The 14,587-nt window shown below is 41.0% G+C and overlaps 1 protein-coding gene across 5 annotated transcripts; it reads left to right on the top strand.

Moving 5' to 3' along the window:
* The first annotated feature begins 3,463 nt into the window (after positions 1-3,463).
* LOC4338944 (protein ROS1C-like) lies at positions 3,464-14,512 on the top strand. Of its 5 annotated transcripts, XR_010741543.1 has the most exons (21): positions 3,464-3,799; positions 3,929-4,352; positions 4,450-6,585; positions 7,287-7,377; positions 7,485-8,389; positions 8,478-8,875; positions 9,220-9,299; positions 9,637-9,721; positions 9,795-9,886; positions 9,988-10,056; positions 10,246-10,282; positions 10,385-10,467; positions 11,008-11,043; positions 11,120-11,445; positions 11,593-11,629; positions 11,707-11,770; positions 11,850-11,989; positions 12,910-12,975; positions 13,081-13,195; positions 13,274-13,312; positions 13,927-14,512. XR_010741543.1 is itself a non-coding variant. In XM_015783900.3 (20 exons), the coding sequence occupies exons 2-20, from the start codon at positions 3,947-3,949 to the stop codon at positions 14,052-14,054; spliced, it is 5,406 nt and encodes a 1,801-aa protein (XP_015639386.1). In that variant the 5' UTR covers positions 3,464-3,799; positions 3,929-3,946; the 3' UTR covers positions 14,055-14,512. The 5 variants fall into 5 exon arrangements, 2 of the variants coding, with proteins under 2 accessions (XP_015639386.1, XP_015639385.1); XM_015783900.3 differs by having other exon boundaries at positions 4,453-6,585; positions 11,008-11,445; XM_015783899.3 differs by having other exon boundaries at positions 11,008-11,445.
* Positions 14,513-14,587: the final 75 nt, after the last annotated feature.

Below are 14,587 nucleotides of genomic sequence, written 5' to 3'. Positions count from 1 at the left end.
GGGTGGCACTACGTCAGCGCCCGATTTTTGGAGATTTGGATTGGGCGACCGATCCCTAGTCACCTCTGAGAAAATGTGCTTGTAAGAGCAGTCATAGTGCTCCTACATGGTATTCAGCTTTGAGGTGCCACATATGATATTCTCCTTCTCGTCCGTAGCATGCGCGCCCCCATTATGTCTCTCGTATCCCTAACAACATGCCCCGCTGACACCCGCTACATCGCTCAATTTTCTTTGCATTGTGGAGCTCCATTTTTCATTTTTCCCCGTTGACGCTTGCATTGTTTTTCTTAGACATTAGGCTTTTCTGGACTCTTTGCACTGATGGTGGAGTATCTTATGAATTGGGCTGAGATGGCACGTGAGGCAAAACAAACGAGTGACCCACTACTATTGGCCTAAGGCCATTTGTGCAAGACATGGCTAACCATTTCTCTACAGGAGAGAGAACATGCCACATAGCCTGAGACCACCCTCCTTTTTTACAGTGCAAATAGTTCAAGTGGTGTCTTTGATTTGGCATGTCAGTCCCTATTATTTTTTTATTTTAGTCCTTGTGTTTTGATAATTTATAGGAAACTCCAATATTTTGCACCGAACGCTTCAAAAATCAGAGCATAATATAAAATTATCCTTACCCACTCCCTTACTGCACGGATGACACTACTCTCCCTCCGCCCCCCGCCGGTCGGCACCACAGTCGCTACTCTCTCACCATCCACCACTGGCGCCACTCTCCCCTTCCACTTTCTCTACTCGAAGGTAGCTTGGGGCCGACGACACTTGAAGGTGGTGGTTCTTGGTGACGACAACCCCGAGGATGGAGTGGAAGTGTGCGCTCCGCGACCTCGAGAAGGTGACTTTGCTGGTGTATATCGAGGTGAACTCCGAGGATCTAGTGGAGAAAGCCAAGATATACGGCGATCGAGGATACCTAGCGACGGTTGCAGAGACCTCAACGGAGTTGAGCAAGTCAAGGTGAACGGAGCTGTCAGTCGCTACTCATTCTCATCATTTTCTCGTCGCGGCAGGTTGATAAGTCGTCTCGGAAGGGAAAAGGTAATAATGGAAACCAAGCTGCATCTTGGTGGACGCTTGGTAGAGCAAGCTTCATCAGAGGGGAGTTGCGGGGCATCCGAGCTTGGAATCAAGTGGGTCGCTTGGAATACAAACTTGTCCTTGGTGGTTGCTTGAAGAGACCAAGACACTATCAGAGGTAGTAGCTTGAAGAGGAAAAGGCTTAATCGAAACCCGGCTCTTCAGACCTCCTTATGGTTTCATGATTGGTTGGATTCGAATTCTGTAAACAAATCGGTGTGTTTCTCTACTTTGCACTTATGGTTTCATGATTGAGATTTTTGGCGATCATACTATGCATGCTTAAATCTTTTGATCACCACTTAGTTATAGTTTAAAATTAGTGTGTGTTGACGGTTATGAAGTACCAAATTAACGCCGTCAAAACCTGCATAAATCATAAAAGTAAAACATCCAACATAGTGGTAAGGTTTATTTCTAACAATTTTCACGAGTGTTGGTGTATATTCGTTTGCAGGTGACAAACTACCTAAGTTGAGAAGAAATATACATGAAGGAGGAGGAGAATCAAACGTGTATCCGAACATATGGAGTTTTGGACCCAGAAACCCAATTAAACACCTCCAAATGGGCCTTCTATCCATACCAATAGAATGAGGGGGCCAAAATGAGTGTCCAGGCCGAAATTCGGAGCAAACGGTGCCGTCCCAGGTTCGGCTGAACCCTGAGTTCGGCCGAACCACTGTGGAGGCCGCTGGCCCAGAACCAGGTTGCATTCGGTGGATAACGCTCTCCCTATGACGGTTATGGCGTTAATACCGGTAGAAACCGTCATCAGAAGGGACACTTGGCATGAGAAGAGAGAAGATGCTCTTTGGTTGCTTGGAGCATCTCCACACTCCCAAGACACTTCTCCCCCTATAAATACCCCTCTCATCCTCACTTGTAAACACATACTTGAAGCATGAGTTGAATTACAAGAGGCTCTATTGTACTTTATTGTATACTAGATTAGGGAAAGAGTAGAGTAGAAGAAGTGGGAGGAATTCTGGAGTTGTTGGTAATCCTCTTCCTATTTCATTCTGCTCTGTTTATTACTCTTATTATAATTGAAATATCTTTTGAGTAGTTTAGTTTTACTCGGTGAGAATTATTTCTTAGTTAGTTCCTATTCAGATGGGATCATCGTTCACTATAATCAACTAAACTATAGTGATTGCTTTAGTGAGTTATAAACACTAAAATAGTTATTAACTGCGTAGACGTGGTGTCTAGGTAGTTGATTTCCGGTGTTTGCTCCGCATCCCACAGTAGGTGTGAGGTGGGTGTAGAGGTGGTGACAGTCCTCAATATCACTGAAGTCCTCCCTGTCCGGGTGCGCAGTAGAGCGATATCTGGGAGCAGCGAGCTGGCCAGTGTCCGAAGTACCTTATTAGGATTAAAGTTAAGCTTTTCGTAGACATTGTTATTCACCGGTGAAACCTCTCTATCCTTTGCCTATCTATAGCTTCGTGTCCTTGGATGAACCTAAACTGGAGTTAGCACACACGTTCCCTGTGGAAATCGATGCATGAGAATAATCCCGAGTGAAGTGCTACATCAGTATATTCCGTGTACTTGCGGATTTATCTGTGATCGTAAGAAATACCAACAGTGTGCAAAGTGTCATACCTCATATAGGTTTCATATTCTCTGTATAAAACCGGATTGTCCCTTATGGTCAGATTGTGTGACGCTTGGTATTGTCGAACTGTTCAGATCTATACATGTAATAGGTGAGTTCCTTCCTGTTTTCTCTATGTTTGATTAGATTGTCCAACACCATGTGTTATCGGACTATCCGCAGTGGCACATGATTTATCGGATCAATTCTACTTGCCACTGTAAGTTTTGTTGCTAGAAACATCTATTTACCATCCCTCTAGGCATGACAAACTATGATAAAGTATGGTTAACAACCAAACAACTCTACGAGCGATGCTAGGATCTTTTTTATCCGTATTTGATATTTAAGTCTTCCTAAGTGGGCTTTTAATCTCTAAGGATGAGGTGCCAACGAACGTCCTCAGACCCGTTTCACTTGATTAGGGTAGCCGCATCTCTTAGAAAGATAAATTAACCCTATTTGTAGGCCTCCAATAGAGTTTTCCCTACCGAGATTAAGTGCCTATCTTTATCTTCACGTTTGAGACAAACGCCCATAATAGTTTTTAATTCGGATAATCCGAATCCAATATATTTTTAAAATATTATATTTGTATTGTTGATTGGTTTCGTGCTGCTAAAGTTTTAAAAATTATAACGGTTTTATTGATATATATATATATATATCCGATCCATTTTCATCCCCACTTAACGACTGCATGGCGCGGTTCGCATGTAACATCTTCTACCTAGAAAATGGCGAAAGACGAGAACCCGTCTTACCTCCATCTGATATTTCTCTCTTCACGCATCCGTGTCTTCATCCTTGATCCTCCACACTCTCTTTCCCTTTCCAATGGTCAGTGCGAGCTGCAGGTAGGCGTCGCCTCGGCGAGAAGGCGCAGGCGGCGGTGTGTACGGCGTCCTCCCCTTCCCGATTCCGCCCGTAGCCTCCTCCTCCGTGGCCAGTGTGGCCTGGCGCCGGCGTGCGCACAGCCGGCGAGGAGGTTTGGTGGGGGATCGATCGACGCGGCCAACCTCCTTCCATCTGCCTCCGTTTCGGTTCGAATCGAAAAAAAATTTAGGGGTTCAGTTGAACCCCGGCAATCCACGTTAGGTTCGCGCCTTGGCTATATTTTTCCCCTTCTTTTTCTGGGTTTTGGGGAGGTTTTTCTCGTTCCATTTTCATTGGTTGCTGTCGTTTGTATTTCGCTTTGTGTGCAATTTCATCTTAGTCTTCGTGTAGGTTGTGGAAGAAGCAGCCATGGATCCCTCAGGGCTCAACCTGCAGGGGAATCCTGCTGAGAACCAGGAGAGCTGGACCTCCGGCGTGTCAGTTGGGAGGGGCACCCCAAATTTGGGTGTTGGGACGGCCGTGGCAGGCCGGAGCTGCCCGCCATTGACATTGTTCCCGGGATCCTCCCTGTCGTCGACGGCGTTGCTGAACGCCATGCACGAGGGCTCCTTTCCACAGGCAGCCCTGGTGGCGGGTTCCGGGAGCAGCGCCGATGAGCAGCATGGTGGGCCCCCCGTACGGCCATCCTACAACCTTCCTGCAGGATGCACGCAGGTGCCGATAAGTATCCTGGTGTTCCACAGGAGGCTGACGGGGAGGGGATCCAGGCGTCGGAGCTTTATGCCGGCTCCTGCACTGTCCGGTGTTTCAGAGGGTGAGCATTTCTTGATGTTTCTTCTTTTAAGGTTGTTAGATGGTGTTATGGATGAATTCACGTCACGATCGACTGACTGCCGTTTCCGATTCTTCAGCAGATGGAGCTTCTGGGCCGATTCCTCAAAGTGATTTCTTGTCGCTTGGAGGTCCATCTGAAGTTTTTGCAGGTGATTTGGCAATGAATCATTCAGAACCGGCCATTTCATATGGGTACAATTCAGAGCATGCACCTATGCTTCTTCAGCCAAATGGTTTATACACTGAAGCTTCCAACACTGAAAGTGAAAGAGAAGCTAGCCAACTGCAACAATCAGCGGAAGCTGTTATCTGTGACAGCCACAGTAAGTTGGAATCGGTTATGGAGAAAATTCAGGGTCAAAATCCTCAAGAATCAATTGGCTTGGTTGCAGAGGGTTCCACTGATGATAACATTCACAAGTACCATCAGAAAGCTAAAAGGGCCAGGACACAAATCACTCACAGTGACAAAATGGACTTACCAACACAAGCTGTATCTGCATGCAAGGAAAAAACACTAACTCAGATAGAGATGCAGATTGCAGATGCTGAGAGAACTGAAGCATTCAAGAGTGAGGATGCCCCAGCACAAAAGCTGAAGACTCGAAGGAGAAAGCACAGGCCCAAGGTAATCCGTGAGGACAGGCCAGCCAAAAAGCAAATGTCCACGACATCAAAAGAAAAACCTCTCAATCAGAAACCCAAAAGAAAATATGTGTGGAAGAATAGAAACCCCAGTTCTTTGGAGAAGTGCGCAGAGCCTTTTAGTGACCATTCAATTTCTAGAGAATCCAGAACTACTGTTAGAAGCAGCATTGCATCAGTTCGAAGAAGGCTGCAATTTGAGTTCGGGGAGCATGGGGTGCAGAGGGACCAATCATCAAGGACCAATTCATGGTACCGAAACCAGGAGAAACCTGTAAATGCTGAGAGTTCTTTGTGCTCAGTGACTAAATCATCCGTGCAGGTTGAACATGGGCAGGAATTACACATGGAAAATTCACCAGAAGGGTTGTTTTTTGGCATCAACTCCAAACTGAACAAAATTTTAGATGAGTACATACATTTGCCAGAGGCCGCACCAAAACCTTCAGAGGAAATCCCACTGGCTACTTCTGGTCATGTTAGCGAGGAACTAGCAAGGAAACAAGATGATGTGAGACACATTCATGATCACAACGAAAGGAGTGGTCTGATCACAACGAAACAGAACAAAAAGGACTTAGACCTGAACTATTCTAACACAAATGGTTTTCAGATGTATTGCTCGGCTAGTTTGTTACCAGAAATGGACTCCACAAAGGGCCGTATGACTAAGGTATCAAAAATGGACAAGAACCAAAAACGACATTATGGAGGTGAGTCCTCCCTAGCTGGCACACAGAGCTCCATTATCATGAGAACTGCAGCTGAGATGCTAGCAGTTTACCAAGCTTGTGGTATTAAAAAGAAGCGATCGGCCCGAGTCCGCAGGAATTCCTTTCTTTCTGTTATGGATCTTGAGAAGAATACTTCACAAGAATCAACAAGATTGCCGCGGTCATGCATGGAAGCCCTGTACGAGAGTTCCTACATAAAATTTATGACCAAGAAACGTTCACAGAAGGCACGGCTCAACTCTCCCAATTCCATTCAACCAAATATAGATCAGAAAAACAGGTTTTCATCTGAAACCATTTTTTCTGGTGGGTTCAATGGATTGAAAAGATCAGAGGAAACTTTCCAGAAAACTTTACCTCAGATTCCAGATGATAAGAGGATCAACCTTGACATTCATTGCGAAGTACCAGTAGAAAACTCACCAAATACATCAACGCCACCATATATGGATTACCTTCAAGGAGTTACATCAAAGTTTAGATACTTTGATTTGAACACTGAGCAGGTGCATAAAACTGAGATGCATTTGTATCAAACCATGCCCTCTCTTTCTTCTTTAGGAGCAACAAATTATTTGCCGAATGCTCTAGTCCCATATGTTGGTGGGGCGGTGGTTCCTTATCAGACACAATTTCATTTAGTCAAGAAGCAACGCCCTCGAGCTAAGGTTGACTTGGATTTTGAAACAACGAGAGTTTGGAACCTTCTGATGGGTAAAGCAGCTGACCCTGTAGATGGAACTGATGTTGATAAAGAGAGATGGTGGAAACAAGAAAGAGAAGTTTTTCAAGGTCGTGCTAATTCATTCATAGCACGTATGCGCCTAGTTCAAGGTACTTTTAGTGCTGGAGTAAATCCTTTTTTGAAGCCCATAGTATGCTGAGCTCGTTTTCCGCGAGCCTACTTTTTACCCTGTCTATTACTGTGTAGACTATCTCAGGAGCTTGTCAGCCATATAGAATTTTCTTTAGAAACAAAGGGCAAAGCTCCCGCCAGCCATATAGAACTCCTTGAAATGTTGTCAGGTTATTTGATCCATTATTAAACCACCTAATTTAAAGAATTTGTTTAAATGCGCTGTATATGATCTTACAACTTGGTGGAGGAGGAATTACAAAAGCATCTCTTATGCTGAAGTAGCTCCACTGCTCAACATGGGGAAATTAGCATGCAAAGGAACTTTTGAGATAATCGTATGTATGTGCTTAGATAATCAAACATATATACTTTCTTTTATAATCTTATAGGTAGCATTCAAACTTCACAGTTTGCAATTTGACGAGCTAACCTCTTGTTTACAAACCTGAGTTCAGGCCTTCATCTCCAAAGGGTGGAAGGAAATCTTCCATGTTCATTAACAGTGTTGAACAATGTGATCACGGCCATTTAGACTTTGTAATGTAATCTTCGTTTGACCATTGCAGTATACAGGAAAAAATAGAAAAGCGACCGTGCATTGTTTGCTATATAAAATTCCGTGTTTTATATCCAGGATTAACGTTCTTAGCTAACCTTGCATTTGCCTGTTTATCAGGTGACAGGCGCTTTTCTCCTTGGAAAGGATCAGTAGTGGACTCTGTAGTAGGAGTTTTCCTCACGCAGAATGTAGCGGATCATCTTTCCAGGTATGATATTCACAATCAGAGTGCTTCTAATAAATTTTTGATTCTTTTGCAATAAGGAAGTGAATGTACCAGCACCTCGTCGTGACGACTATTTTTGCTATATACAGCTCTGCATACATGGCCCTTGCCGCAAGTTTTCCTCCAGGGTCAGATGGCAATTGTAATGATGGCATTGCTGGTCAGGACAATGAAGAAATCATTAGCACGAGTGCAGTAAGAGACAGAGGCACATTTGAATTCTTTTATGATGGGTCAAGACCAGATATAGGATTAAATTTTGAGGAGCTCTCAATGGCCTGTGAGAAGATCCACATGGAACCAAAGGGCAATGCTACTGTTAATGAGTTAACTAAAGGCGAAAATTATTCTCTTCATTGTAAAGAACCAGCTGGAAGTCTTTGTGACCACGAGACAAGAATAGATCATAAAGCAAAATCAATTTCAGATATCTCCTTAGTAGAATTAACAGCACGTATGAAAAATCTACATGCGACACAGTTCCAGACGGAGATATCATTATCCCAAAGTGTTGTAACTTCAGAGTCAATTCTTCAACCAGGATTACCTTTGAGTTCTGGGATGGATCATGCTCCTAGAAATTTTGTTGGTGGCATTAGTGACACAGCTTCTCAGCAGGTGGGAAGCAATTTTGATGATGGAAAATCATTAACAGGAAATGATGTCACAGCCAATGAAACTGAGTACCACGGAATCAAAGCAGCAGCAACAAATAATTATGTTGTAGATGAACCTCGGATTCCTTCTGGTTCCAACATGTATCCATTTTTCTCAGCTACTGATTGTCATCAACTAGATGAGAGGAACGACATACATGTTTCTTCTACCTCTCCTAATAGTTCTATAGGTTCTGCATCATCAAACTTTAAAATTGGCACAATTGAGGAGAACAGTTCTTTTTTCATGCCATTTGATGCTCATCTAGCGCAGATGAATGGAAATATGATTGCTGGCACAAATGTTAGCTCGGCACTGGCAAGCACAGAGCTTCCAGGTCAGCAAGCATCTCTTATCTCTACCACTTAATTTAACACTTATTGTTTATATGTTAGTTGCTTGACAAAAACTGGATGCCCATGCAGTCAAATTATTACATTGTTGCAAAAGGAGTTGTTATGAAGCATCAGAGTTTCAGGACCATGAATCACTATATGCCACTGGTGGAGCGATACCCGAAACAGCCACCAAAGCTGATGATTCAACCTTAAAATCTGGTTTTGCTTCCTTCAATGGATTGCCAGATACAGCAGCACAGGCATCAAAACCAAAGAAACCAAGAACCACAAGTAAAAAGAACAGTGAGAATTTTGACTGGGATAAATTGCGAAGACAGGCTTGTGGTAATTATCAGATGAAAGAAAGAATTTTTGACCGAAGAGATTCTGTTGATTGGGAAGCAGTAAGGTGTGCAGATGTACAAAGAATTTCTCATGCCATTCGAGAACGAGGAATGAATAATGTCTTAGCAGAGCGTATCCAGGTACTAGTTCTTGATAGGTTACCAATTAAACACTGCTCATGGTTTTCTAGGTTTGCACTACTTGATATTTTATTGGAAATAAACTTTTCCTTTCTCATTAAGTTTTATGCCAGTATTAACCTTAGTTTAGAAAAAATGCTAGGATTTAATAGGCATGCATGGACCACTTGAAATTTTTCTTGAAAGTCTTACATTTGTCTCTCTCTGTTAAGGCTGTATTATAGAGTTGGCAGATATTCCTTATTTCCTTAACCCTTAGGGAAATATATTCTGTAGCACTAGGAAATCTCATAGGCTCATGGCCTCTAGTATAGTTTTTGCTCACGTCAATTGATTATTCACAGAAATTCCTGAATCGTTTGGTCACCGATCATGGGAGCATTGATCTTGAGTGGTTAAGAGATGTTCCCCCAGACTCAGCAAAGTAAGATATTACGCCTGTATTCAATATTTACAAATCCCTTTACCCTGCTGGTGAGATTTTTCTAGTTCTGGAAATAATAAATCAAGTATCAAAGAAGTTTGTGAACCAATTAAATGGAGCAAGCTGATCGAAGAACTTGCCAGTTAATATCTAGAATTAAATACTATGAGCAAAGAAGTTCTATGAAATGGGCAAGCGGAACAGAAAAGGCTGTATAATGTATGACACACATGATCGAAGCAGTCAAGGATTTTTTTTAGGAAAGAAAATTCTGTCAATCCTATTTATTACACAGGTGAGAAGTATGTCGATTACAATGTGTTCGAATTATTTTCAGGGATTATCTGCTTAGTATACGCGGATTGGGGCTCAAAAGTGTTGAGTGCGTCCGCCTTTTGACATTACATCATCTTGCATTCCCAGTAAGTTTCTGTTGGATTAATTCCATTTCACCTGCAGCCAATTTGAAATTTACACTACATTGTTGCCACTTAGGTTGATACTAATGTTGGTCGTATATGTGTACGATTGGGATGGGTGCCAATTCAACCCCTCCCTGAATCTCTTCAGTTACACCTTCTGGAGCTGTAAGAATGTTGCATTGTCTACTACATTTGTATAAATACTCTGCAATTTTATATGATTATGTTTCAATTTAAATATATTGATTTTGTTTGTTCCTTGAAAGATACCCTGTCTTGGAGACTATACAAAAGTACCTCTGGCCTCGTCTGTGTAAACTTGATCAACAAACACTGTGAGTTATAACCAATTAACCATACCCACTCATAGTTGCCCTTTTTTTATTAGTTTGTGTAATTTCTAGGTTATTTCTTTTCCAGGCAAATTACAGTATTTGGAATCATGAATAATTAAGGCAATAAGGAGTAAATAACATAATTTATAACTATAAGGAATTATTAACAGAGTTTCATGGTTTTCACAGGTATGAGTTACATTATCAGATGATTACTTTTGGAAAGGTACTTCATTAGCATCTAAGGAGTTTGTTTTCTTCATTAGCATCTACCGACACATTTGTTCTCTTTTGTTTGAGTAAAGATAAATTATCATAACAAATGCAGGTGTTCTGTACCAAAAGCAAGCCGAATTGCAATGCATGTCCAATGAGGAGTGAATGCAAGCATTTTGCAAGTGCCTTTGCAAGGTATTATGACATTTGTCATGCTCATTCAGAATACTAACATATTTATGACGAGCAGAAAATGGGAGCCTTCTGGCTGCAAGGAGACTTCTAAAAAAAACACTATTTGCTCCAGTAGTCACTTAATTAGTGCACAGCAAAAATCACGAGAGGGATGCCCTTTCGTTGATGGAGAGACTAAATTAGCTCCATTAGCATAATATGACCACTAAGAGTGCAAAATAGTGCTTTTGAAGAATAAAAGGGAAAATATTCTAGGAGAAAAATCAGTACATGATTCTAGTACACCACCATGGCACTTTATGTACGTTTCTGTCTGCAACAAAATATTTTTGCTGCTTTCACTTATCTTACCTGGGAATTTTGTGTTCACGTATTTCCTCTTTCCACTATCTTTCTTGTTTTGTTTGTGTGTGCGCGCATGCCTGATATATCTTGCGCTTCCAGTTGACCTTATCTGGGAGCCTTCATTTTGCATATTTCTTTATTTGTTATTTTGTTCCTTATTAATTCTTATATTTTGTTTGACTTTTTTAAATGAAGTGCAAGACTTGCACTTCCTTCTCCTCAGGACAAAAGGTTGGTGAATATGAGCAATCAATTTGATTTCCAGAATGGTACAATGCCCACACCACATTCAACTCCTCTGCTTCAGCTCGAGGGGAGTATCCATGCAAGGGATGTTCATGCTAACAACACAAATCCAATAATTGAGGAGCCAGCAAGTCCAAGAGAGGAAGAATGCCGAGAACTTTTAGAGAATGATATTGAAGATTTTGATGAAGATACTGATGAAATCCCAACAATAAAACTTAACATGGAAGCTTTTGCTCAAAACTTGGAAAATTGCATAAAAGAAAGCAATAAGGATTTCCAATCTGATGATATTACAAAAGCATTGGTTGCTATCAGCAATGAAGCAGCTTCAATTCCTGTACCTAAACTAAAGAATGTGCATAGACTTCGGACAGAACACTATGTGTAAGTGTTGAACTGATATTTTATTTAGCTTGAACATATACCTGTTTAAACTTACATTTATTATAGAGCCCACCATCTAAGTAATTCTATACATCCTGAACAAAATATTTTTTAATTTCTATTACTGACTTAAGGTTCTGCTCGCAGTTATGAACTTCCAGATTCACATCCCCTCATGCAACAGGTGAGACCATGAGAAATTGTGCCATCTTTCTTTAAAACACTTCAAGATATTATTTCTGATTGCAAATGATCTTACAGCTAGCACTCGACCAACGGGAGCCTGATGATCCAAGTCCTTACCTGTTGGCCATATGGACACCAGGCAAGTGCATTTTTCTTTAAATTTATAACTGTCCGTGTGTGTGTGCTGGTTTTCGTCGAGTCATGTGGCTACTGTGCAGATGAACTAAAGGACACAAGGGAGGCACCAAAACCGTGCTGCAATCCTCAAACTGAAGGTGGCTTATGCAGCAATGAGATGTGCCACAACTGTGTATCTGAACGAGAAAACCAATATAGATACGTCAGAGGCACGGTTCTGGTAAATCAACCAACATTATGTAGCAATCATCAACATTGAAGAGCTGAACCCTCTGCATTAGTCAGCTAGTAAACAAAATATTCATTATAATTCAAATATTGGAATGAATTCAGGAATTCAAGAAAATGTTAAAGATAACTTTTAATGAAAACTAGTGCTTATAAAGTGCCAAGCAAACCTGTTCTGTTGTCTGTGTAATCTCTTTTCTTGCATGAAATAGCCCACTTTAAAGAATAATAATAGCATAGATTTTGGGTTTTTGGCTATACACCACATCTTAATATGAACTTTTGTGAAAGTCTAAAAGAGAACATCTGAACCTTTAAACTGTACACTATTTAACCAACAATCAAAACCGATCACTTCTCAACGTCAGTCCGAATTAGCCTTTGGACGATGTTTCTTAACCTGGCGATGTGGTCCAAGATTAAAGTTTTTTTTCATCTCCTTTATATTAGTAGACGACTTAAAATTTTCTGGAATAATCTTACTTCGCTGTGAAGTATTTATAACCCAGATAAATCGGTAAGATTGAAGTGAAGTATTATTGTCCCACAAAATTTAGTGTGTGAAACTAGACAAAAAATTTTTATACTATCCGTTTAAATTTATTTAACTCTCCCTCATTTTATCTAGGCTATAAGTGGTGATTTAACTCTCCCTCATTTCTCCCTCATTTTATTTAACCTAGCGATGTCATCCAAAGCCACTCAAAATTTGGGACAAGGTTGAAAAGCGCATGGTTTTGATACTTCAGGTTCTGGGTTGAATTGTGTCCAGTTTTCTGCTTTGGGGTTGTTTCTGGAGTAACAGAAAAGTTCAGTATTGCAAAACGGACTGTTTCCTATGTAATCATGCATTGTTGGTTTGTGAAGTTGCAAGTATTGCTTGACTAATGACGGTTACTGGAACATGAACAGGTTCCTTGCCGAACAGCCATGAGAGGTAGTTTTCCACTTAATGGCACTTACTTTCAAGTTAATGAGGTATGCTGAGTTATATCTGTCAAAGTATGAGTAGGATAGTGGAGAGTTGCTATCCATGGGCCTTTATAGAGTTGGACTTTACGATTTCTGGATTTGTTTTTGCAGGTTTTTGCTGATCACAGTTCTAGCCACAATCCCATAAATATCCCAAGGGAGCAGTTATGGAACTTGCATAGGCGTATGGTTTACTTTGGGACTTCAGTGCCAACCATATTCAAAGGTTACCACCATTCACCCATACAATGACTCAGAAATCTTATCTGTAACATTACCGACAACTGTTATTTTTATTCTTTAGGTCTAACAACAGAAGAAATACAGCACTGCTTCTGGAGAGGTATTAACAGTACTTTTTTTCACTTACTGTTTCAGCGCATTTTCCTCTGGGACGTATCTTGTTTCCTCATATAATCAAACAATTTGCAGAATACAGATGCCATCATATAATCACAATATGTTTCTACAGTTATACAGAATTCGTGTGATTGCGTCAAGGTGTCCACACACTTTCCACAAAAACTTAGTATTAAGGGTCTAAAAGGAGCCTGAATATTTGGTTCAGTTAGAGTCTATATCTGAGTCCATTTTTAATTCCTAGTGCTACAGATAAAGGTGTCTTCCTTCAACAAATAAATAAAGGTGACTCCAGTTATTAGTCACCAGCATCCAATATTACTGACTGATAATATATTAATAAGTTATATGGTGCCAAAGAGGCAAAGATACTGCTACCATAACTAAACCCCTTTTTTCTGAGTTAATAATAAGGGTTAGCATACATATAGCTCCAAAAGAAAGGTTGCATTTTTTTCTACACGAGTGCTTTGGCTGCTTCCAAATTGGTTTAGTTAGGTGGAAAAGGTCGTCATTTCAGGATGTAGATATATAAGTTAGGGCATATCCTCTTACTTTATATGGTGGTTCATTAACATGTACTAAAATGCAATGCAGGATTTGTCTGTGTGAGAGGATTCGACATGGAAACTAGGGCACCAAGGCCTCTATGCCCTCATTTCCACCTTGCAGCGAGCAAACTGCGAAGATCCTCTAAAACAGCAGCAACTGAGCAAACACACTGATTTCAACAAGGACATATCAAATTATATAAAATAATGTTGATGGTGATTACATCAGCTCTCGATCTGTGCATGGGTCATATTAGTTCCTGCAGGACGATAGCCATTCTTCTAGGAAATAAACAGTGGAGTTGGAAACAGTTAATTTTAAGATGTGGGAGCCAATTGGGCACGAGAAAGCACCAATATTTCATATGCACCTCTGGGGCAGGTCGGATGCGGATCATCATCTATCAGTTAACATGGGCGTAGAATATCATTCCGTTTTTTTTTTCTGTGGCTTTGGTGTATCTTATTCACTTTTCATTTGCTTTATCCATTCAACTAGCTTGCCAAGAGACCTTGTCAATGTAACGGTATCTTCTTGTTGTGTATACCATCTGTTCTCATGACATGTTAGTTTTTCAGAACTTATAGCAGGTAGTACCTTCATATTGATGATATGACTTTGATTTTCATTATTTGCTGCTTCCCTGTGTACATATTACAGACCGTCATATCAACAGGATTTTCAGCAATAAGTGGGTCTAGGGAGT

Source organism: Oryza sativa, chromosome 5 (assembly GCF_034140825.1).
Source record: "Oryza sativa Japonica Group chromosome 5, ASM3414082v1".
Taxonomy (NCBI): domain Eukaryota; kingdom Viridiplantae; phylum Streptophyta; class Magnoliopsida; order Poales; family Poaceae; genus Oryza; species Oryza sativa.
This window is presented reverse-complemented; position numbering and strand designations above follow the sequence as displayed.